Source organism: Callorhinus ursinus, unplaced genomic scaffold (genome assembly GCF_003265705.2).
Source record: "Callorhinus ursinus isolate GAN/ISIS: 27379988/994484 unplaced genomic scaffold, GSC_fseal_2.0 scaffold46, whole genome shotgun sequence".
NCBI classification, from domain to species: domain Eukaryota; kingdom Metazoa; phylum Chordata; class Mammalia; order Carnivora; family Otariidae; genus Callorhinus; species Callorhinus ursinus.
The window spans coordinates 3,291,667-3,313,945 of NW_027397108.1; the positions used below are offsets into that span (position 1 = coordinate 3,291,667).

General features: G+C 44.6%; 1 protein-coding gene across 3 annotated transcripts in view; it reads left to right on the forward strand.

The window, feature by feature from the left end:
• Positions 1–14,647, forward strand: part of WWOX (WW domain containing oxidoreductase) — a 925,392-nt gene extending 910,745 nt beyond the window's left edge. For all 3 annotated transcript variants that reach the window (XM_025860465.2, XM_073882321.1, XM_073882320.1), the window contains one exon: positions 13,392–14,647. In XM_025860465.2, coding sequence (XP_025716250.1) covers positions 13,392–13,580 — 189 coding nt within the window. In that variant the 3' untranslated portion in view covers positions 13,581–14,647. The remainder of the gene's footprint in view (positions 1–13,391) is intronic.
• The last annotated feature ends 7,632 nt before the right edge of the window (positions 14,648–22,279 follow it).

The following is a 22,279-nucleotide window of genomic DNA, read 5'->3' on the forward strand; positions in this document are numbered from 1 at the left end:
GATGGTACCCATGAAAGATGTCATGCAAGCCTAGGATGCTCAAAAAGTGTTAGCTACTCCTGGGTGGCTCAGTTGTTAAGCGTCTGCCTTTGGCTCAGGTCATGATCCCAGTGGGATCAAGTCCCACATCAGGCTCTCTGCTTGGCAAGAAGCCTGCTTCTCCCTCTCCTACTCCCCCTCCTTGTGTTCCCTCTCTCGCAGTGTCTCTCTCTATCAAATAAATAAATAAAATCTTTAAAAAAAAAAGAATATTATGAAAGATCTACTACAATGATAGTGTAAAGTCTTGCACTGTAGGTGTGCAATGGTCCTGTGTCCGTCTGGCTGCAAGAACATTCCCATTTCTCCTGCTGCCAGTGTTAAGAGTGGGGTTCTGTAGCTCAAGAGATTGGGTTCAGCTCCCAACTCTGCCACTTGTTCTTTGACCTTTGCCTCTTTGGGGCTCAGGGCCCTCCCTACTTACAGTTTGGGTTATTGGCCTCAAAGAAATCTGGGACAGGTGGGACCCTTCCTGACAACATTAAAGTCACGTGAGTCCCTTAGCATGAGGCAGGCAGGTGGCACAAAATCAGAACTCAATAAACAAGAATTATTAGTTAAGTCATTGTACTTGTTAAGACTCAGTTTACCTATGAATAAACTGTGGATAAAGCTACTTCCAGAGCGCTCTTGCAAAAAATCTAGGGCTTGGTTAGAATGTGCGGCAGAAGCTCTCACGCCCCATACAGATTCCTACATGAAGGGGCCTGCCTTGTAAAGTCTGTCAATTAGGAATCCCGAGGGCACAGCTGGCAGAGGACAGATTTTCAACCACCTTGACGATTTGAGGGCCAGCCACACCGCTAGCCTCTATCCTCCCGACACCTTATTTGGTAGATACGCCGTCCTTTTCACAAGCCAGGGAATTATGAGAGGATGACTCCTTTCAGGTGTGGCAGCCAGAGGGGGAGAATGCAGGGTAAGATGTTCCTCGGTGTACCCCGTTGTCATGAGTTCAGCATTTCTCCGAACTTGGAGGGCAGGAGAGTTCCAGCTGCAGTTGGCTGGTCACGGGCCCGCCCTGGTGGCTCCTGCCAGACATTAACCCGAGCCCTGCCAGCCTCCAAACCCTCCTTTGCCTGAGAAGCGGTTGGTAGAAGAGGAACATTGTAGGGGAAGGGCCTCCGACCCCTTCTGGGGTATGTCCAAAATCATATGCAGGCAAAAATGACACCCCCAGAGGCAGAGGACACCAGTCCAGAAACCAGGGATCTACAGACTGAGAAATGGAGCTCAGAAAGGAGGATGAGGGTCCCTGAGACTCTGCAAACAGCAACTTGGCCATCAGAGGGATTAAATTACCCAGGCAGGGGACATGTGCACAGCCTGATGGGGCTCGTTTTCCACATTTGTGCATAATTCCAGGATGCCATAGAGCGAACAGGGTGTGGGGTCAGAAGGAACATTAGTCAGGAACTAGAACATGGGCTTTGAACCAAGACAAGCTCAGTTTGGAGCTTGGCTCTGACCCTTCCCAGATGCGTGGCCGTGAGTAGCTTTGCCTCCTTAGCCCTTGTCGGGCTCCATGATAATACTGACCTGGTGAAGTGCCTGTGAGGATCGGAAGTACTAATAGGTCATTATTGTTTTGTTGTTGTTGGCAGTGGCAGCTGGGATTGGACTAGCCCTTTCTTCAGCTGTCCAGCCTCACACTCTTCCCAGCCCAGACACAGGAACCGAAAGGCAGACATGTAGGCTTCGTATCTTCTAGGGTTTGAAGGGATAGAGGTGGGGGTGCTGGGTCAGCCTGGAGGAGAATTTCCTACTGGAGAAAAGTTTAAATATGAAGTTAGGCAGCAGAGTGTGGTTGCCGGGCCGGGGAGAGGGGGCACCCTACCCCAAACATCAGAATTGGGCTGAAATTGTCTTTTAGCTTCTAAGATTTGGAGTTGATCATTGTCAGCTGGAGGACCATGAGCAGGAGGACAGGCCGGGCCAGAGGGTTGCCCATTCAACTGTCTTGTGCCCTGATGTAGTCCCGATGACAGCAGCCCCTGCCTCCCCCTGCGACAGCCACAGCCCTGTGTCTGACACTGGTTCCGGCTCTCCCGAGCACTCTGCACACCTCTCCATCTAGGATCTTTGGGTCCAAATCGCAGACACTCTCATCGGGCTGGAAGGCATCAGCATTTCTGCACCTAGCCAGTGAGAGAACACCCCTCCGCCTTCAGGAACTCAGAATCGAAAACTAAATTAAACAGCCACCAAATGAATGGATGCAAATTCACATCCCTTCGTGCGCGGGTCACTTTTGCTCTTGAGATAATTGATTTCTGGGCTCTGAGTTGGGGACACCACCTGCCTGGTGGGAATAGTATGGCAAAACCGGTTTTCATGTTTTGAGGCAAAAATCCTACTGGTAGAATTAGAGGGATGGGATTAATTGCCCCTGGGAGGTAGAATAGAGATGAGCATGGGCCCTTTATGGAAGGAACACCTGAGCCAGGTGGGCATGAATTTCAAGAAGGATGTCACCACTTACCAGGTGGAGGACTTCAGGCCACTCAGTGCTACTTCTGTGCCTCAGCTTTCTCATCTGTAAAATGGGTATCCTACCCCACAGGGATGGCTGTGTGTATTTTCTCAACATTTTATTATAAAAGCTTTGAAGTAGAAAACTTGAAAGAGTACTGTAGCCGCCACCCATCGACCCAACACCTAGATTCTGCATTTTTACTGCACTTGCTGGCTCACCTAGGGGTCCATCTGTGTATCCCTTTCTCTAGGCGCCATTATACAGGGAGATTTGGAGGATTTGGAGGAGATATGTGTGAAGGACCTGGGAGGCGAGAGGTGGGCAGTGGTGTTTGGAATTTTATAGCACCTAACAAATAATTGTGGCCGTTGTTCGTATGTCGGTGCCCCAGGGAATGGATGTGAACTTGGGTCTGGTTGCTGCAGCCAGGGAACCAGAGGAGTACTGGACTCCATGGCCAGCATGGCACCCAGAGCGCTGGGTAAGGCTGGTGAGAAAGATGGCTGCCACTTGAATTTTGAAGGCAAAAATGGCTTCAGCTCCTGGGCTATTCCCACCCTCCCACGCTGCCACCGGGACACCAGAACACGCAGGTCTTTCCTTCTCCCCCAGTCCCTGCAAGGCGGAAGAGGTGATGTCGATTGTTAGAATAGAGGCTAGAAAGAGTCTCTCCCAGCCCACGGTGAATTCAGAGGGCGTTCGAAAGGGAAAACCACAGGGAGTGAGGGCTGGTTCTTCACTTGCTTTGCAGGAGAGTACGCTCAGATTTGTAGGGGATGCCAGAGCCGGCTCAGTTCTCTAAAGACCTAACTTTGCAGCATTCTTCAAGGGCTCCAGAGAGTTCCTTGTGCCATCAAATTAAGTAAGGACACTTCAATAAAAAAGTCCCGAAGGAAACTGTCAATTAATGCATTTACAATGAAGCATCATACTTGGGAAAAACATCTTCAAACACAAATGCTGTTTTCCAACCATTAAAAAGTTTGCGTGCTGCTTGGTTTCCATAGATACCTGAGGTAATAGCCTCCTTCCCCTCACTGAAGAGTGAGCATTGCTCGATCTTTTCCTTTTTTTTTTTTTTTTTTACCTTGGTCGTTCATACCTTTTTCCTCCATCCCCATTTATGAAAACAAAAGGTAACTAAATTGAAACCTGGCAAAGAAATTTGTCTGAGGGAGACAGCTTGATTTATAAGCTCAAGGGACTTCATTTTTGCTCACTTCCTTATTATTTCATGACTTCTACAAATAGTGTTGTTACCTGCAGGGAAGAAATGGAGAATTTTCGATTGATCAGATGATTTCCCCAGTCCATCAAACATATAAACATACTCTAAAGGGAAATGTTCATGTTCTGTTGAAGAGCAACTGAGTTTTGGCAGGGTATAGAACAGAGGTTGGCAAAGTGAGGCCACCAGGCCAAATCTGGCCCTCTGCTTGCTTTTGTCAATAAAGTTTTATTGGAACACAGCCACATTCATTGGTGAACGTGCTATGGCTGCTTTCATAACAACAGTGGCAGATTTGAGTTGTGACAGAGACACTATGGGCTACAGAGCCTAAAAGATTTTCTCTCTGACCTTTTGCAGAACAAGTTTACTTACTGACCCTTGGCATACAGGAAAGAAGCAGAGTTTGGGAGGCATTTAATAGTGTCACTTTAGGCATGTGTTCATCTTGCTGTGACTCAGTTTCTGCATCTTTGAAATGGTAATGACAGGATCCTTTCATAGGGGTTGGGGATTGAAAGCACCTAGCACTTTTTTTTTTTTTTTTTTTACTCCAGATTCTTTTGCTAGAAAAGTCCAAAGACTTTTCTATCTTATGATTCTAGAAGTTATTTAGGAAACCCAAGGAAAGTGGGTAGAAACAAAAGCCAAGTAGTTCCACAATGTTCCTGGCCCAGGTGCATGCCCATGTATCTCCTCCCTGGAAGAAGGTGAGGGAACGTTGAGTGGAGCTCTGTTCAGGGATGAGAAAGCAAACAAAAGAAACCACAACGATCTAGGAAGAAATCTTTAATTTCTATTCAGCTTTAAAGAGTTTGAGAGAGTTTTTTTTTTTTCCTTTTAACAAACCAGTTCAAGTACATGCCTTCAGATTATAAAAGTACCTGAAATTGCCTAGAATATCAGCATGCATACCTTGTTAGTATTTACATATATTTACATAGGGAAACAAGAGAAAGATCTACAGTTATTTACAGTCTACATAGGAGAAGAGAAAGGCAGCCTAATTGTATTTCCTAAAATACAGTAGATGAGTAGTCAGCACATGCATATTTAGATAATATTTGCATGATAGAATACAATTTTAAAAGAAAGACATACCTTTGTAACTTTCTATGCTAAGGTGTTATATAATCAAGGTAATTTTTTTTGTTTGTTTTGTTTCTAGTCTATTTGCATCGAGTGCTTTAAAATGTTCACTAACACCGAGGCAGAATTATTTACCCTGGCAATTAAAGCAACAGCACACACGATCATTTCCTACTAACTAGCAACAAGCTGCTGGTGAATGAAATATCTATTGTTTCTCATTACCCATCGACCACTGTGACGAGATCTCTCTGTATAAAGGCAGTGCCTAAGCTATCACCATTAATTATGGAAGTAATATAAATGAGACACTCTCCACAGTGTGTTCTAAATGAAATATTAACAAGGCCAGCGTCTTTGAGCCTGAGAAATGATCTGTTGTAGAGAGCTCGCTATGAAAACGCACAAACCTAATGCAAACATTGGGGCCAGGCATGGGTGCCTGCCTGTGAGATCTGAATTATCACACAGTCCATTCTTTTTTTTTTTTTTTCATTTGTTTCTGGAAGACAGAGTTAAGAGTTAATTTCTTGCCATGATGTGGCCCCATCAGGAGACCCCGTGGGTTTTATTACCACCCACCCATGCCTTTCAGTACTACGTTGTAGAATATTTCTGTGACCTAGGTGTAAATGAACTGTCTACTGTAAAATCTAAACAGCTTATTTGGGGGGGTTTGCCCTGAAATCTGGCTTGCTCACAAAAAGAGTCAGCTTTTGGTTTTCTCAAAGAAAGAACCGACATGGCAGGCCAACTCAGTGGGGTGATTCCATGCAGCAGAAAGGAAGGGGGGAGCTTTTTGTTTCACCTGGACTGTGAAGATAGTCTTTGCACCATTATATTGCAACAGAACCCATTAATTCTGCCTGGCAATTATTTCAAAGGTTTATTTCAGTATACATGGCAAATACAGAGGCATACATTTATATACAGTATACAGAGCTAGCTATAACTGAGGATAAAGGAGTAAAAATGTAAAATGTTTCAAATTAGCCCACGCTAAATATCTTCTTTTATCTCTTATAAACACTCAGTAGTCCTTCAACCCTAGTGTTGGAGGCAGCCCGGTTGGAAAATTCCAGTAACCCACCATCAGATCTGTCCCATGTGGAAGGATGATGCCAATTTTGGTGGAAAATTTCTAGGGCTCTTCTGCTTAGCAGTTTTACACTAAGCTGTGGAAGAATGGGTACCCCAGTGCATTCTTCCATCCCAGCAAGAGAACTCCCTGTTCGGAAAGAAGCGGTACTCTGAGCAATGTGGGTAATCCGGGCAACACTGGCAGGAAATGCCCAGGGGCTTCTTTCATGGCTAGGAGACAGTCCGTGGCATCCTGCCTTATTTGTAAGGAGACCATCTCTCAGGCCCAATGGGCTGTAGGTTTTTGGCGGGCACAGACGGAAGGGAGACTAAGCAGGAGAAGTATCGCCCACGTGGATTGTACCTGAGCCGTCCCTCTTCCTTTCCCTCATGCAGAGCACACCACACACACACACACACACACACACACACACACACACACACACACACCACCCCCACACACACACATACACACACCACACACACCGCCCAAAGCAGGTCTACAGTCTCAGAAAACAGCAGGTCTCAGAAAGATGAAATCATTCTAAATATTGCTCCTCCAGTCTTTTGAGACCAGACATAAATCTGTCATGGAGCCCTTGGAACATTTATGGCAGGGATTCTGGAACACAGAAGAGGTATGAAAAGGGCCTCATTTATTTCAAGGGAAAGTTCAGAACAGTTCATTGAATTGAAAACACAGGTCCTGAAAGCCTACCAAGGTCAGTGCGCCCTTAAATCCCACTGATAGCCTCAGTGAAAATCCTCCCGTGCCTGGCCTTCCCAGAATAAACATGGCTTTGGGCCTCTTTGGATGGTTGGGATTGGCTGCCTTTTCCTCCCCAAAACTTAAGGCTAGTGAAGACAGATATAGTCTTCTGTCTTTAAAAAAAAAAAAAAAAAAAAAAAAAAAAATCCTTTCCGGCTTTCCATCCTGAACCTACTAGTCTCTGAGCTTGTTCCTGCAAAGATTTCTCAGAGGAATAACGGCGGCCCTTGTCCTGACTTTGCGTCTCATTCTGCCCTGGTCTCCAAGTCATTGTCTTAATGACCTTGCTAGAAACTCATGTCTTTTGTCAAGGGGGAATGCTGTGGTCCTTGTAGTCTGACTTGGATATGGGGATATACTATTTGGGAGACCTGAAGTGCAAACAAGAAAGGTTTCGTGTCACCTTGCAGACTGTCTCCAAATGGAGGCCTGTGGCTGTTTCTCGAAAGATTTACCACATCTGTTCTCCCTCAGATATTTCACTCAAGACACCCTTGGCAATTGCAGGTTCTGGCCTGTGCTGGGACCAGCTACATTTTTGGTAATAGACTGGCCTAGCCCATTGCTTGGGCCTGCCACCTTCAAGCCCCCCCTCACAGACTGGGTCCCCATTGTCACTTGGGAAATGGCACTCCTTTACCTACTGGGGGAGAGACAAGTCAATTGAAAAGAACCTCTGAGGTTTTCACACTTGAGAACCTATTATAGAAAACAAACAAACAAAAAACCTGTTTTCTTGTGGCAAGAGGAGAATATCCTAACTCACTGGGCATTTGAGTGGGCACTAATCTTCCATAAGGCTGAAAATCTGAATGCGACCTAAATGGATGTTCTGGAATACTCTCTCAGACTTTTAAAGCCTCCACAGTTAAAAGCAAGAATCTGCACTCCTGGTCGTCTTCACTGTTTTCTATTTGAGAAATTGAGTAGTATTTCCCTTCTGTAATAAATGTTAAGAACAGCCTGTGAGTTAGCAAAACTCCCAAAGGCTGTGGAAAAAAAAAAATTGTTTTGATGCCACATGTATCCAAGCCCGTATGGTTTCAAGCCTCTGTGGGATTCAATTGTGCGAAATTTGTAGGAGCAAATTTCTTAGGAACTCATTGGGGGAGGGTGGGGAATGGGGACCAGAGTCTCTTCTGCATACCTCAGAGAATGCCTCAGGTATTCTCCAAAAGGCCACACTCATCCGACATATATGCAAATGTATAATATGGAGATTTGCTTAGGTTTCACTGGTTTTGATGTGGTTCAGCTCATGCTCTGAAAAAGTCTATGATCCAAGAGTAGGTTCCTTAGCTGGGCAAATCTGGCACGTGGAGGTGGCATTTTGAATCAGGTGACCTTTCGGTTGAGGGCCATTTGCTATTGGATCATCAGAGGTGGCGCTGAGTCTTCAATCTTGTTAATCCAAATGGATATAATTTCAATTTAGTTCACTGACTAAATCAACAATGGAAAAATTGTCCTTTTAACATTTCTCAGGTGAACACGTGACAACCCATTTCATCCTAGCCGGGGGCCTCACACTGTGGCGGGCAAGGCGTGGCCGAGGAGGCCCTCACAGGGAAGCTTCTGCTGAGGGGGAGACACACAGCAGGGCCTGGGCCATATGCAAACATCTGCGTCCCATGTTTGGGAAGGAAGCTTTGCACAGCTTTGCACAGATTCTGGAGCGGGTCAATCTGTGTGGTTACCTGTGTGGCTTTGGACACGTTGCTTTTAATCGCTGATACTAAGCGGGCTTCTCTGTAGTTGTCCCTGGCTCGGAGAGCTGGGTGGGGGTGAAAACATCATCCTTCTAAAGCTCTCTGCACGGGGCTTGATGGGTTGTAAGCTCTCAATCCGTGCTAGCCATTGTCACCCCTCGAATAGTCCCTGTTGGCAGCTGCTCACTAGAAGAGCATGACAGTTTGGAGGACAGTGTCCTTTCGGGTGCGCTCTTCTAGTGCCTCCCATAATTTTGGTGGAAGTGGGTGCGTTCATTGATTGATTAGCACTCACTTTACGACTGTCAGCTGGATTTCAGGAGCATCAACAGTGAAGGAAGGGGGTGACTTGGGGCTCTGGTCGCACTCCTGGGGAAGGCCCCTGAGCCTTATTCCCCTGCACGCTGCCTGACTCCATGAACTAATGAAACACATGACAAATGTGGGGGCTTAGACGATTGTTCTCTGATGGTAGGTAGGGAACTGATAACATCTGGGGGGCAGTTTGCTTTTGTCTGCCTCTCACATCAGAGATTTAAACCCGTAATTGTTTTTAGGAACAGATGTGTACCAAGGTATCCGGAGATGAGCTCTGAATCATGCATGGCGTTGCGCTTTTCCGGTAGAGTGGTTCCAGACTCTTCTGTCGGGAGTGTTACTGAGAGGCAGGGAAAGACAGAGGATGTGGAGGCCGCTACTGACGCCACCTGAGACGTGCGCTCATTCCCTCCTCTCCACCAAGGCTAAGTCACTGCCGTGTTCTGGGACCACCAGACAGGTGGTTGGTTCTGCACTGGGCAAGTGTTTGTTCACCTTACAGACCCCAGAGGGGTAACAGGGAAAGCTTGGAGGGTTTGGAGAGGCACCTGTGTTGCTCTCCTTCCATCACTGTCCTAGGAGTTCAGCACGATAATCACCACCCACTTCCAAAAGTTCTCTTGTTCCCTGCCCTTGGGGTTCCAAGCTCAGGCTAACTTCCGTGCCGTGTTTCTTGACACAGCTACTTTTTGTTGAACTGACTCATTCAACATTTGCCATACGATGTCCTGGTATCAATATGTCTGTAGTAAAGCAATCTTAGAACATCTACTACTCTCGAGATCATTGAATATACCGTGACAGTGTGTCTATATTTTTTTATATGTCTCATAGTGAAATCTACTTTAAGACAGGAATATAGTCTTCCCTTTAAGTAAGCATGCATTTTAAAAGAGGAACTTGAAAACTGAACATTGTGTAATATGTGTCCTTATTAAAATGTAAGTTATATTAGAGTACTAACCAATGCATCACAAATATCAATATGTGGGTGATTTTTTTCTCTACCATATATTGTTTATCAGGAATCTCTGTATCTTTTCCTTTAAAAGAGTCAATATCCATTTGTATTCCATGCTGACAGCTCCAAATTGATGGCCAGCGGTTATCAAATGTTAATGAAAAGCAGCTACTTAACATTTTCATCCCAACAAAGGGTTTTGGAAGGATGGATAATTTAGATCTCAGGGCCTCAACCATAAATAAACAACTGCTTTTTAAATCCCACCTTTCTGTAGTTGCAGATTGTACTGCAAATCTGACAAATGATTTCTGAAAGAGAACAATGAACCCTTATTACCAAGATACTCTTAACTTAATCCCAAAAAAGAATCATAGGTAATTTTACATACACTATAAAGATTGATGGCACACTTCTCCTCTGGCAGCTCGCAAATGTTTGACTAGATCAGAAATGGCATTCGGGCATGATTAAAGATTCTGCTGGGCTTCCCAGAAATTCTCAGTCCCTGTGTCATCCACACCCTAACTAACTCACGCCGTGTCCCCAGGATGGAGCCGCGACACCCCAGTTCCCGGGGTTTGCAATTGCACACAACCTACAGGCTTCTGATAAATTGTTCTTAAAAATTCATTTATGGGAACCCGCAGCTGCAGCCAGTGTCTATGTGTTGAGGTGTTGCTATTTTTTTTATCACGATGGATCAGTACAGCGGTGGTGACAAGACGTTGCTTCAGATACTTTATAGCAGAGTTGTTAACATTATTTCCTTTACACGGCTCTTTCATCTTTTCTGAATTATGTACTGATGCCCCAAAAAGTGGCATAAAAGTCATTTGATGGTGACTAAAGGGCTCTTTTAAATTTTTTGTATCAGTTTAAAAATGTTTGTTTTATCTTGTATCAGCAGTGCCGGCTTATTTACCAATGAGATTTCCCTAATGTGGCCCCCTCTCATTCTCATGATAGGCAGATCAAAAAGCTGATGAGCCAGAAATGAGAACTTGTTATTAAACTGTCATCACATCTGATCCTATAAAGATGTCACTCAGAGGCTGTCGTGGGTACAGCTGTAAAGAGAATTCCCCGAGAAGCCAGGAGGGGAGCGGGCTTGGGACTGAAAGGTGCCGGCACCAGCTGAGTGGAGCAAGAACCCAGAGGCTGGCTTTGCCAAACGTCTGCAGTTCATCTTCGCAGGGAAGGTGGTCTTTGCTTTCAGGGGCCCCTACTGCACCACTTTCTTCTACAAAGCCAGCCCTTGGTAAAAGACGGGGCTTTTCTAAAATTTATGCTTTCCAGCATGGTAGCCACACGTCAGTTGGTGTGAAATGAGGTCAACAGCAGTTGCATTCAGATTCCATGGAAGGAAAAGGCATGTCCCCCAGCTCCCCCGTCAACCTGATTCTCATCAACACAAGGGCAGAATTTCTTTGCAAAAAGACCATTCCAACAGTGCAAGAGTGCAACATGGTATCATTTTAGCTCACGGTGGCAAGATACTACATTGGGTTTAGAAGAATTCCTCTTACTGCTTTCCCCAGTGGCCTACTTTGATCTTCTCTCAGCACTGGAGAGGTCCTGATCACTGTCGTGATGTGCAAACGCTGATGTTATAAGCACTCTCGAGCGGGGGTGGGGAGCCTCAGTTTTGGGGATGAGCTGACTGGATTCTCTCACCACTTGGGAGCTGATGGCAAATCACCTGACCACTCTTTGGTGGTTTTGGCAGCTGCAAAGTAAAATGGAAATCTAAGATATCCAGAAAATTATGCAAAACTCCATCTCCACCTGAACTCTGCTAAGAATTGAGGCCAAGATGATATTTGGCTTGAGTTACCAGGATGAGCATCTCAATTCTTCAATTTGTCGTTAGAGGTACTTTGCTTCCCTTTTCCCCCCCACACGGGATGCAGAGGAGTCAGATAAACCACTCAAAATTCTTTCGATAAATGTGCCAGGTGCTAAGCTAAGGGTTATTAGGAATGATAATTCAGTGAGAGGGAGTTTGGATGACATGAACCTATTTCCATTACACTTGAGCCACACAAATCAGTTCAAAAAGAAATAGCTGAATCCAAGAGAGTAACTGGCTATTTGGGGAGCGGGCATGGTGAGGGGCTTCGGGAAGTTAAACACCCATTACTATTTAATTAAATCGAAGTCACGTCAGGTGTTCAAATTCTGAACTAATGGGACTTGTCCAACCCTGTCAAGGATCCAGTAATCATCAGAACTCAAGTCTGATGATATCCTACCCCCACTCCATGCTACACTGCTCCCCAGAATCCTGTCGCTTGACTGTGGTTGACCATTTACTTTGCAGATTAATTCAAATATGACCATAGAAACTGACACTGAAGTCCTCCCCTACCAAACAAGCAAAAAACTCAAGCCTGCTTTATAGCACTTTCCTAAAATTATAACACCTGGAGATCCTAATTCTCAAAATGACCTTGGCACCCAATGGTTCTAGAGCACAATCACAGTAAGCACAAATCAAACCATCTCGGGGTGGGGGGGAGGATGTTTCTCCATGAAGCACTCCCCTTGAGCACAACGTCAACCTTGTAGGGGCAGGAAAGATGGTAAGCTTTGGGTGGGGACAAAAATGCATTTCCCTCTCTGTCAAATGCCCTTAGTGTCTTCCCTAATGGTGACCTTATGCCCATTACCTCTTCCACCCTCTTCCGCCACCCCCCTCCCTATCAGCTGATAATTAGTTGGTGCAGCAAGGGCTGTGATGCACATAAATAATCATAAGATGCCAGATAAACTGTATTGGTTTTAAATTAGAGCCGTGCCTACCGTGTCTCCCATGAACACCAGCCTATTATTTTTAATTATGGCTTGCAAAGCAAAGTGATTTCTTGCCCTCTTTACAGCCTCCCTGACAGCATTGTGTCAGCCGGGATGATATGGTACCCCACTGGCATACACATCCCTAGCCACAGCACCAACTCTTACTCAAAAGGTGAATCGAAAGTAATCAATCATACTCATTGCAACTTACAATTTGAGGTGGGCTGGAAGTGTACCCCCTTAGTCACTGTCCCATTGCAAATATGGGGTGAATATGACATTTACAAAAAGGTTTCCACGGGATCTGGATGAATTAATACATGTGTCGCGTGTCTGCATGAGGCATGTAAGTATGTATGGCAGGGAGTCCGTGTATATGGGTGTTTCAAGCATTTTCACACAGCACTGAAAACTCTTCCCCTAGCAGCACCGTCGTCAAAAATAAAGGAAAGATCAGGCACCAGTCCCTCTCTGGATTTTCTATCCGATGGGCCATTATTAGAGTGGTTGGTTTACTTCAGACAGACGGTTCTAGAAACATCTTGGTGTCAGATTGCCTCATGCGCTAAGTCAGTGGGTTGGATGAATTTGTTCTTGGGTGTTCAAAAGGATGCCTGCCATCTTTTCCTCTTTACTCAGAAGAGACCTTTGATGTGATGGATCGATATGCATAGGAGCCTTTTCCTCTATGAGGTGTAAAAAGTGACGCCAGCAGAGTTGGTGAAACTGCTTTCCTAGGATGTCACATCATACCTTGTACAGTCACGTGCTGAGTTCAGTACCCTCGGCATCCAAACCTGGCGGGGCAAGGCTTGCTAATTCCTAGACAGAACGAAGTCAGCTCATCACCTCTTTTCTTAAAAAAAAAAAAAAAAAAAAAAAAAAAAAATTTTTTTTTGGTCTTTTTTTTCTTTGATTTCCAGCAACAAGGAGCTGCCACCACCGTCTACTGTGCTGCTGCTCCAGAGCTCGAGGGCCTGGGAGGGATGTACTTCAACAACTGCTGCCGATGCTTGCCGTCCCCGGAAGCTCAGAGCGAAGAGACGGCCCGCGCCCTGTGGGCACTCAGCGAGCGCTTAGTCCAGGAAGGACCGGGCAGCCAGTCCGGCTAAGCGCGAGCTCGGGGGAGCATCGGCGCGCACACCCAGCCCGCGCGTGTGCACCTGCGTGACTGCCGCCGCTCGACCCCCGCCAACTTGTCGTCCGGCAGCTTTCCGTGCGCCCCCGACACACATCCGCCCGAGTAAAGAGGATAAGAGTAGCCACAACAGAGTGAAGAAAATGTCAAGTACCGACGGGAAGCAGGGAATTGCAGGGCCAAGGGAACAATCTCTCTTCTGGGGCTGGACGAGGCTGGCGTCTCTCTGCTTTCCTGGCGGTGGCCCGCTGGAAGGTGAACGCTTAGCTGGTAGGCAGGCTCCTTGCCTCGCTGTGGGAGCCCAAGCCGTTCTCATGCACTGTTTAGAATAGCCAGGCGCCAAAAAAAAAAAGAAAAAAAAAAATAGCCAGGCGCCCCCCCCCCCCCCCCGTGCCCCCAGCCACCACCGCAGCCACACTGTAGCAAGGAGCTGGCCTTCTTCTGTTTAGGGAAGAAGAGACGAGTGTGTATCCTTTCGTTCGTCCTCACCAAGCCTGAGTGGGTGCAGCGGTAACTGGGGGAGAGAGCTCTGGGACCCCTGGTCTAGCCAGCCAAGGGGGAGGTGACACTTAGAAATGGGTGGGATAGACAGAGCTGATGGGTCGCAAAAGGGCTGGCCCACGGACCCCCTTGCTAAAGCTGCCCAAAAAATTCTTGAGAGATTATTATAAACAAATTTTGCAAATCATTCTCCAGACACCTTGGCAGGCAAGAAAGGAAGCATTGCGTCCATGAGAATATGCAGGATACTTTGGGGGCAGAGGATAAAAAAGTTGTGCCCTTCATTCCTCATTTAGTTTCCAGAAGCAACCTGATGGTGGAGGTTCACAGCCTTCCTGTTACCCTGCTTGAGCATTTCTGCTTCACCTTCCTCTCCTCCCATCCTATGCTTAATAAAAGAACATGCTTGAATATTATCACCTGAAGTTTGCACTGTCTCTTTAAATGTTTGTTTCAGTTTTGTTTTTTGTTTTGTTTTGTTTTTTTAGAAAAGAAATCTAGAGAAAAAATAAAGCGCTTCTTGTAGATGCCAGGAAAACACTGCTCTTGTTTCTTCTCAGAGTTTGTTTTGTTTTTGTGCTTTGTGGCTGTCTGTGGGCCAAGTTGTCTCCCGCGATTAGCATGCCAGCATCATATTTTCTGTTGGAGAAAGAGAGAAAAAGAAAAATGACTATTGTTTAATTTCACCTTGAGAGGTTTTGTTATTACTTCTAGTGGGTTCTTTCGGTCCTCAATTGTTTGCTCCCCCCTGTAATTATCAAGTTCTTGGTGACTAGAGAATCTCTCTATGCATCAGAATGGGGGCAATCGGGGTCTCTCTCCAACTAACCCCTTTTCCCATTCCAGCAGGGATGTAAGGAGGCCCACTTTGGCCTGATAGAATGCTTTTGCTGAAATGCTGGGAAATACCAGGGGTGATGTCAAAATCGTGCAGATTCCCCGCACCAAAGCCACCACTTCTTTGATAGGTTAAACACAGCCTTTCCAATGGGATGCATCATCTTAAGTTCTTCGGGCTGAGCAGAGAGGTGACTAACTCTAGCTAAGCTGTAGGCATTTGGTGAAGGTAGAAATTAACCAGTACAAAGAAGACATTGGAGTATCATCAGCCAAGGATTTTGATATCCAAAACATCAAAGAGAACCAAGGGAGAATCTGCTGGCTGCCCACCTCCCTGCACTGTCAAGGTCACTGTGCTGATTCCCATATGGATCCTGCATCAGGAGGGTAAGAAGCAGCTTGGGGGAACCTAACCAGGAGAGGTGAGTATTCCCCCAAATCCAGAAGCTCTCTTAAGTCCAAAAGACACAGTCTTCATATAAACATTCACTCAGCAAGCATATACTCGGTGTTACACTGTGGAAATCCAAAGTTTAGGGTAACTACCCATTTCTCCTGCTGTATCTCGGGTCTGTAGGCATCTTCACATTGCATAAGGTGAGCAAGTGGATGCCATGAGCCTCGCTCCTTTTTTAGCTTATTCTACATCCAGGGCTGCTATTGCTCACTGTAAGTCAGGGGTGTGTGTGCAATATAGTATCTATGTAATATATATGCACAGGTAATCGATATTTTAATTATATCATAATGATCCTATTCTACCACTATCACTGCTACTAATTGCAGACACTATTTATTGAGCATCTACTACATGCCCGTTGCTGTTCCAGGCACATCATACCCGTTTTCTTATTTTATGCTCACATGATGAAACTGAAGGTTTATAGAAACAAAGTAACCTATTGACAGCCCATAGCTGGTGAGTAGCAGAGTCAGTATTTGAATCCAGGTCCATCACCTTCAAATCCATGCGCCTTCTGCTACATCGCACTGTTTAACGGGTAACCGACCCATAGACCAGCAGTATATGCACATTGAATTTATACAACGAGTGAATTATTCACAAAGAAGATTATTTGGTTTTGTACCCAAGCATGGGACCTTGGCTGTCCTCCAGCACCGAGTATAAATTTTGCAAATTATTTCTGTACATGCCATTTATCCAGCACCAGCCCCACAGACCTTTCCTTTTGTCCTGGTTATGAATAGGTCTGCATCTGGCCTTGGTTACCTAGGTTTAACGTCTAATGAACTCAGTGTCCAGAGTTCTCCACCGTGGTGCAGCGCCTTAAGATCCAGCCAGAACAGGAAGAGAGAGCCGGTTGCTCTATAGTCATTTTCTTTTGAGTGGCTCTCCCTCCCAAAGGCAGCCAATTTTCACTTCCATGGCTGATTGAGGGAGACCCTTCTATCAACAGGAAACAAGAAATGGGAGCATCCTCAGCGAAGACTGAAGCTGTGGCTTGTGGTTTTGCTGTTTAAAATGGGGTTATGGGTGGTTTTGTTTTGAACTTCAGTGAAAGAGGCCTGATTACTTTCATTAAGGTCAGCACTAGGCCAGAGAGCCTGCCTTGCACACTGGCTACCCATTCTGGTCACCAGCAGGTACCATTTTTAGAAGTTTACATTGAAAAGGCTTCTAAAATAGTGATACTTCCCTGACGTGTTAACTCATCGTGCCTTTCAATGCATCCAAGCTAGTTTGGTTGAGTTCATTTTAGAATACTAAGGAACCTCACAAAATATTTTCCACATGATCACTTAAAACGCTACTCTGAATTATGCCTTGTAATAAATTAAGGTACTAACACTAAAAGTAATTCTTAAAAAGACAAAGAAAGGCTCCAAGACCACCCACCATTCCAACAGAGAGAGTTTCATCTTTGTTCATTACCTTTTAAATCTTCCTACTATTTGGTTTCCTGCCCCCCTTTTCCCTTTTTCCTCCCGCAAATTATCTTATTCCTCAGTTTTCAGTAATTTTAACGGGATACCAAATATATTGGCTTGCTGGTGGGTCATCGTTTGGAAATTCGTATGACAGAGCACTTAGGTTATTTCTAGTTTTTGCTGTTAGAACTAATGGCTCAATTAGCATCTCTATGCATACAGCTTTTTCCTCCTATAATTTACCTCCTCAGCATACATTTGCAGATATGGAACTATTGGGTCCAAGAGCTCTTATTTGGCTCTTACTATATATTGCCTTACACTGTCTGCAAGGGTTACAACCAGCAGAATACACACGTTTCTGTTTTTTTACCACCTCATCCATATTGGATGTTGCCATTTAGTTTTTTTAACATATTTTTTAAAGACTTTATTTACATGAGAGAGAGCACGAGCAGGGGGGTGGGGTGGAGGGGCAGAGGGGCAGGGAGAAACAGGCTCCCTGCTGAGCAGGGACCACCGCCCCCCATCCCCCCACCCCCAACACGGGGCTTGATCCCAGGACCCTGGGATCATGACCTGAGCTGAAGGCAGATGCTCAACCGACTGAGCCACCCAGGCATTCCTTTTACATATCTTAACTTCACGTTGTCACAATCTGTAACTATTTATATAAAATACCCCCAAGCAGCCAGTCTCCTTATTTAAGGCAAAAGCACTTTGTCTTTCATTTTCCCACTGGACCAAGTTCACAATTTTTAATTAGAGTGGAAATTCCAGGTGAGTCTACATTGAGTTTGGGTAGAAAAAAACCACCACGGCACTCCCACCTCTTTACCATGTTATTCAACTAGCAAATGCCCTTCCTTGTAGTCACCAACAGAAGCACTCCAGGGACCCCGTGTGAATACTGTGTAAAGCCCAAAACTAACAACGCAATGAACCAGCTTCCATGTGTATGCCCCTAGCTGAAGGGCCGTCTGCTATTAACGAAATGCGCCACACCACTCAGGAAGATCATCACTCCTCTAAGCTGATCTGTTTACAAGGCCCTGCCCTGCTGCATCTTGAGTGTGGGAGAATAAAAGCTGCTTTTAATTTTCCAAATAGATATATGCAAATAGAGGATCTCCATCACTCATTCAGATTAAAGAGGCTGTGTGCCTACCCCAGCTTTCCTGACTCTATTTATGTTCTCGAGGAGCTTGTCCCTTTCCTTTGGAGTCATGACCATGGCTCATTGGATGTCGGGCACCCCAGATGAGAAGATCCACTTTTATAAAGTACCGTTTCCTGAGTGCTTACCAAGACTTCATGCAAAACACTGAACTGAAATGTCATTTTGTCCTTTTAAATCTCACGACTTTTGAATTAAATGTCGCTCTCCCCTTTTCACCAATGAGGAGAACATTTGAATCCTGGGGCCACCACTTCCTGTGTGACGTTGTCCCAGAAACTTCACCTCGCTGAGCCCATGAGTCTCCAAACCACTCGGCGTTTGTGGTTTCTCTCACCCCTCCGACTTCATCCCTCCCGGTCCTACTTCCTACATGCAGCCTTGTTTAGACTCCTCTAAACGGAACAAATGTGGTTTCCATTAGTAGTCTACCTGAAAATGGTTTGATTCTTTCTCTATATCCTTAAATATGACTTATGATATTGGTTGGGGGGGGAGGAAATCCTATCATTGTATTTAAATATAGTTGATCTTAGAAATAACTGAATAATTTTCTTTTAAACAAAACATATTGCTGATTTTATTAGAAATGAAAATTAAAACTCCTCACATTGTAGGGATAGAGGGTACATACCTCAGTATCATAAAAGCCACCTATGAAAACCCACAGCGAATATCACTCTCAATGGGGAAAAGCTGAGAGCTTCTCCCCTAAGATCAGGAACGTCACAGGGATGTCCACTCTCACCACTGCTGTTCAACATAGTACTAGAAGCCCTAGCCTCAGCAATCAGACAACAAAAAGAAATAAAAGGCATCCGCGGCAAAGAGGAAGTCAAACTCTCACCCTTTGCAGATGATATGATGCTTTATGTGGAAAACCCAAAAGACTCTACCCCAAAACTGCTAGAACTCATACAGGAATTCAGTAAAGTGGCAGGATATAAAATCAATGCACAGAAATCAGTGGCATTCCTATACACCAACAAGACAGAAGAGAGAGAAATTAAGGAGTCGATCCCATTTACAATTGCACCCAAAACCATAAGATACCTAGGAATAAATCTAATCAAAGAGGCAAAGGATCTTTACTCAGAAAACTACAGAATACTCATGAAAGAAATTGAGGAAGACACAAAGAAATGGAAGAATGCTCCATGCTCATGGATTGGAAGAACAAATATTGTGAAAATGTCTATGCTGCCTAGAGCAATCTACATATTCAGTGCAATCCCTATCAAAATACCATCAACTTTTTTCACAGAAGTGGAACAATCCTAAAATTTGTATGGAACCAGAAAAGACCCCGAATAGCCAGAGGAATGTTGAAAAAGAAAAGCAAAGCTGGCGGCATCACAATTCCGGACTTCCAGCTCTATTACAAAGCTGTCGTCATCAAGACAGTATGGGACTGGCACAAAAACAGACACATAGATCAATGGAACAGAACAGAGAGCCCAGAAATGGACCCTCAAGTCTATGGTCAACTAATCTTCGACAAAGCAGGAAAGAACGTCCAATGGAAAAAAGGCTCTTCAACAAATGGTGTTGGGAAAATTGGACAGCCACATGCAGAAGAATGAAACTGGACCATTTCCTTACACCACACACAAAAATAGACTCCAAATGGTTGAAAGACCTAAACGTGAGACAGGAGTCCATCAAAATCCTTGAGAACACAGGGAGCAACCTCTTCAACCTTGGCCAAGGCAACTTCTTCCTGGACAAATCGCCAAAAGTAAGGGAAGCAAGGGCAAAAATGAAATATTGGGACTTTGTCAGAACAAAGGAAACTGTCAACAAATCCAAAAGACAACCGACAGAATGGGAGAAGATATTTGCAAATGACCTATCAGATAAAGGGCTAGTATCCAAAATCTATAAAGAACTTATCAAACTCAACACCCAAGGAACAAATGATCCAATCTGGAAATGTGCAGAAGACATGAACAGACATTTCTGCAAAGAAGACATCCAAATGGCCAACAGACACATGAAAAAGTGCTCAACATCACTCGGCATCAGGGAAATATAAATCAAAACCTCAATGAGATACCAGCTCACACCAGTCAGAATGGCTAAAATTAACAAGTCAGGGAACGACAGATGTTGGCGAGGATGCGGAGAAAGGGGAACCCTCCTACTCTGTCGGTGGGAATGCAAGCTGGTGCAGCCACTCTGGAAAACAGTATGGAGGTTCCTCAAAAAGTTGAAAATAGAGCTACCCTGTGACCCAGCAATTGCACTACTGGGTATTTACCCCAAAGATACAAACATAGTGATCTAAAGGGGCACCTGCATCCCAGTGTTATAGCAGCAATGTCCACAATAGCCAAACTATGGAAAGAGCCTAGATGTCCATCAACAAATGAATGGATAAAGATGTAGTGTGTGTGTGTGTGTGTGTGTGTGTGTGTGTATACACAGACACACACACATATACACACAATGGAATATTGTGCATATATCAAAAATGAAATCTTGCCATTTGCAACGACGTGGATGGAACTGGAGGGTAATTATGCTAAGCGAAATAAGTCAGTCAGAGAAAGACAATTATCATATGATCTCAATGATATGTGGAATTTGAGAAACAAGACAGAGGATCATAGGGGAAGGGAGGGAAAAATGAAACAAGATGAAACCAGAGAGGCAGACAATCCATAAGAGACTCTTAATCTCAGGAAACAAACTGAGGGTTGCTGGAGGGGAGGGAGGTGGGAGGGATGGGGTGGTTCAGTGATGGACATTGGGGAGGGTACGTGCTATGGTGAGCACTGTGTATTGTGTAAGACTGATGAATCACAGACCTGTATCCCTGAAACAAATAACACATTATATGTTAATAATAAAAAAATAAAAAAGAAAGAAAGAAAATGAATACTCAGCATTTAAACTTGGGGGAAAAATCAGAAAACCAAATGTGCCCACAGTCCCACCACTCAAAATCAACCCAATATTCTGATATATTTTCTCTTACTCTTTTTTAAAATGCATTTTATAATGTATTTGTATCTCTTAAGTTTTAGCATTACAGAGTTGTGATTATATACTCTGTACAGTTTTATACATTTCGAACTTGAATAAATTCTTGATAAATCTTTTATCAAGATTTATGATCCTGCATTCAGTGAACAGATATTCCATAGTCACATCCTCGTTTTATTGTTATTGGGGAGTTAAGTTTTCTCCACTACCATATTCATTCATACAAATAAAATATATTTGTGTAAGATTTCGGGGGGGGGGTTGTTGTTTGGTTATTTTCTTAACAAGGATCCCAAAGAGAATGCAGGGTCAAACAGTATGGAAATTTTTAAGGCCACTGGCAAGAAACCTTTTCTGAGCTGCCCCACATGGCTGGTTTTGAATCTCTGACAAGCTTTCCTCAAGAAGAGCAGGTGTGTTTTCACCCAGGTGCGTTTGCTGTTGACCAGTTCATTTTCCCCAGATACTCTGCCTGCCTGGTGCTTGGCAGTGTTCATCTCACTCAGGGCTGACCGTTAAAGTCCCAGGGTATGGAATGCTCTTTCCGTCTGGAACCAAGACAGGAGAGGGCAGGAGCTTTGCGTCAGCGAAATAAAAAAGGCTGAATGTGAAAGAATCCAGCTAAACTTTCGGTCAGCCGGTTTTGCCGGCTCCTGGTAGTGTTACAGTGTTAGTTGTTCTGCTTAAGAACCTACTGAGAAAGTGAAGATTCTCTTGGCTACACTGATAAAATGTTCAGAATTCCCAACCTGGTTTTCTGAGACAGGGCTCGCCCTTAGACGTGGTCCTGGGGAATTTTACCTGGTATGGCCTAGATTTGAAGGACTTTATGATCAAGCACTTGGCTTTTCCCTCCTACTAGCTGCTGCATTCAAACCCACCTCAGGCAGAGAGGCTGGGCAGATCCTTCTAGATAACTTAGGAAAATTTTCATTCAGATCACCCTTTTTCCTAAAGATTCCAGAACCTTCTAGAAGCCTGCATATATCTCCCAAATACTCCCAAAGACTTCACAGCTTCAGCACTCGCAAAACATAGAAATAACAGACATGGAAAAACAGCAACACACACACTTAGGTTTATATAGACATATATATCTATATACTGATAGGCTAAATCTCAGTATAAAAATAGGTACTATTGGTAATAATAAGTATTATTTAAAATAAAATTATAGTGAGCATTATTAGGCATACAAACCAGACCCTCTGACCCAGAAATTCAAGTTCTAAATGTTAATCCTAACATAGGACAGTTCTTCCAGCCTGGACGGGTGA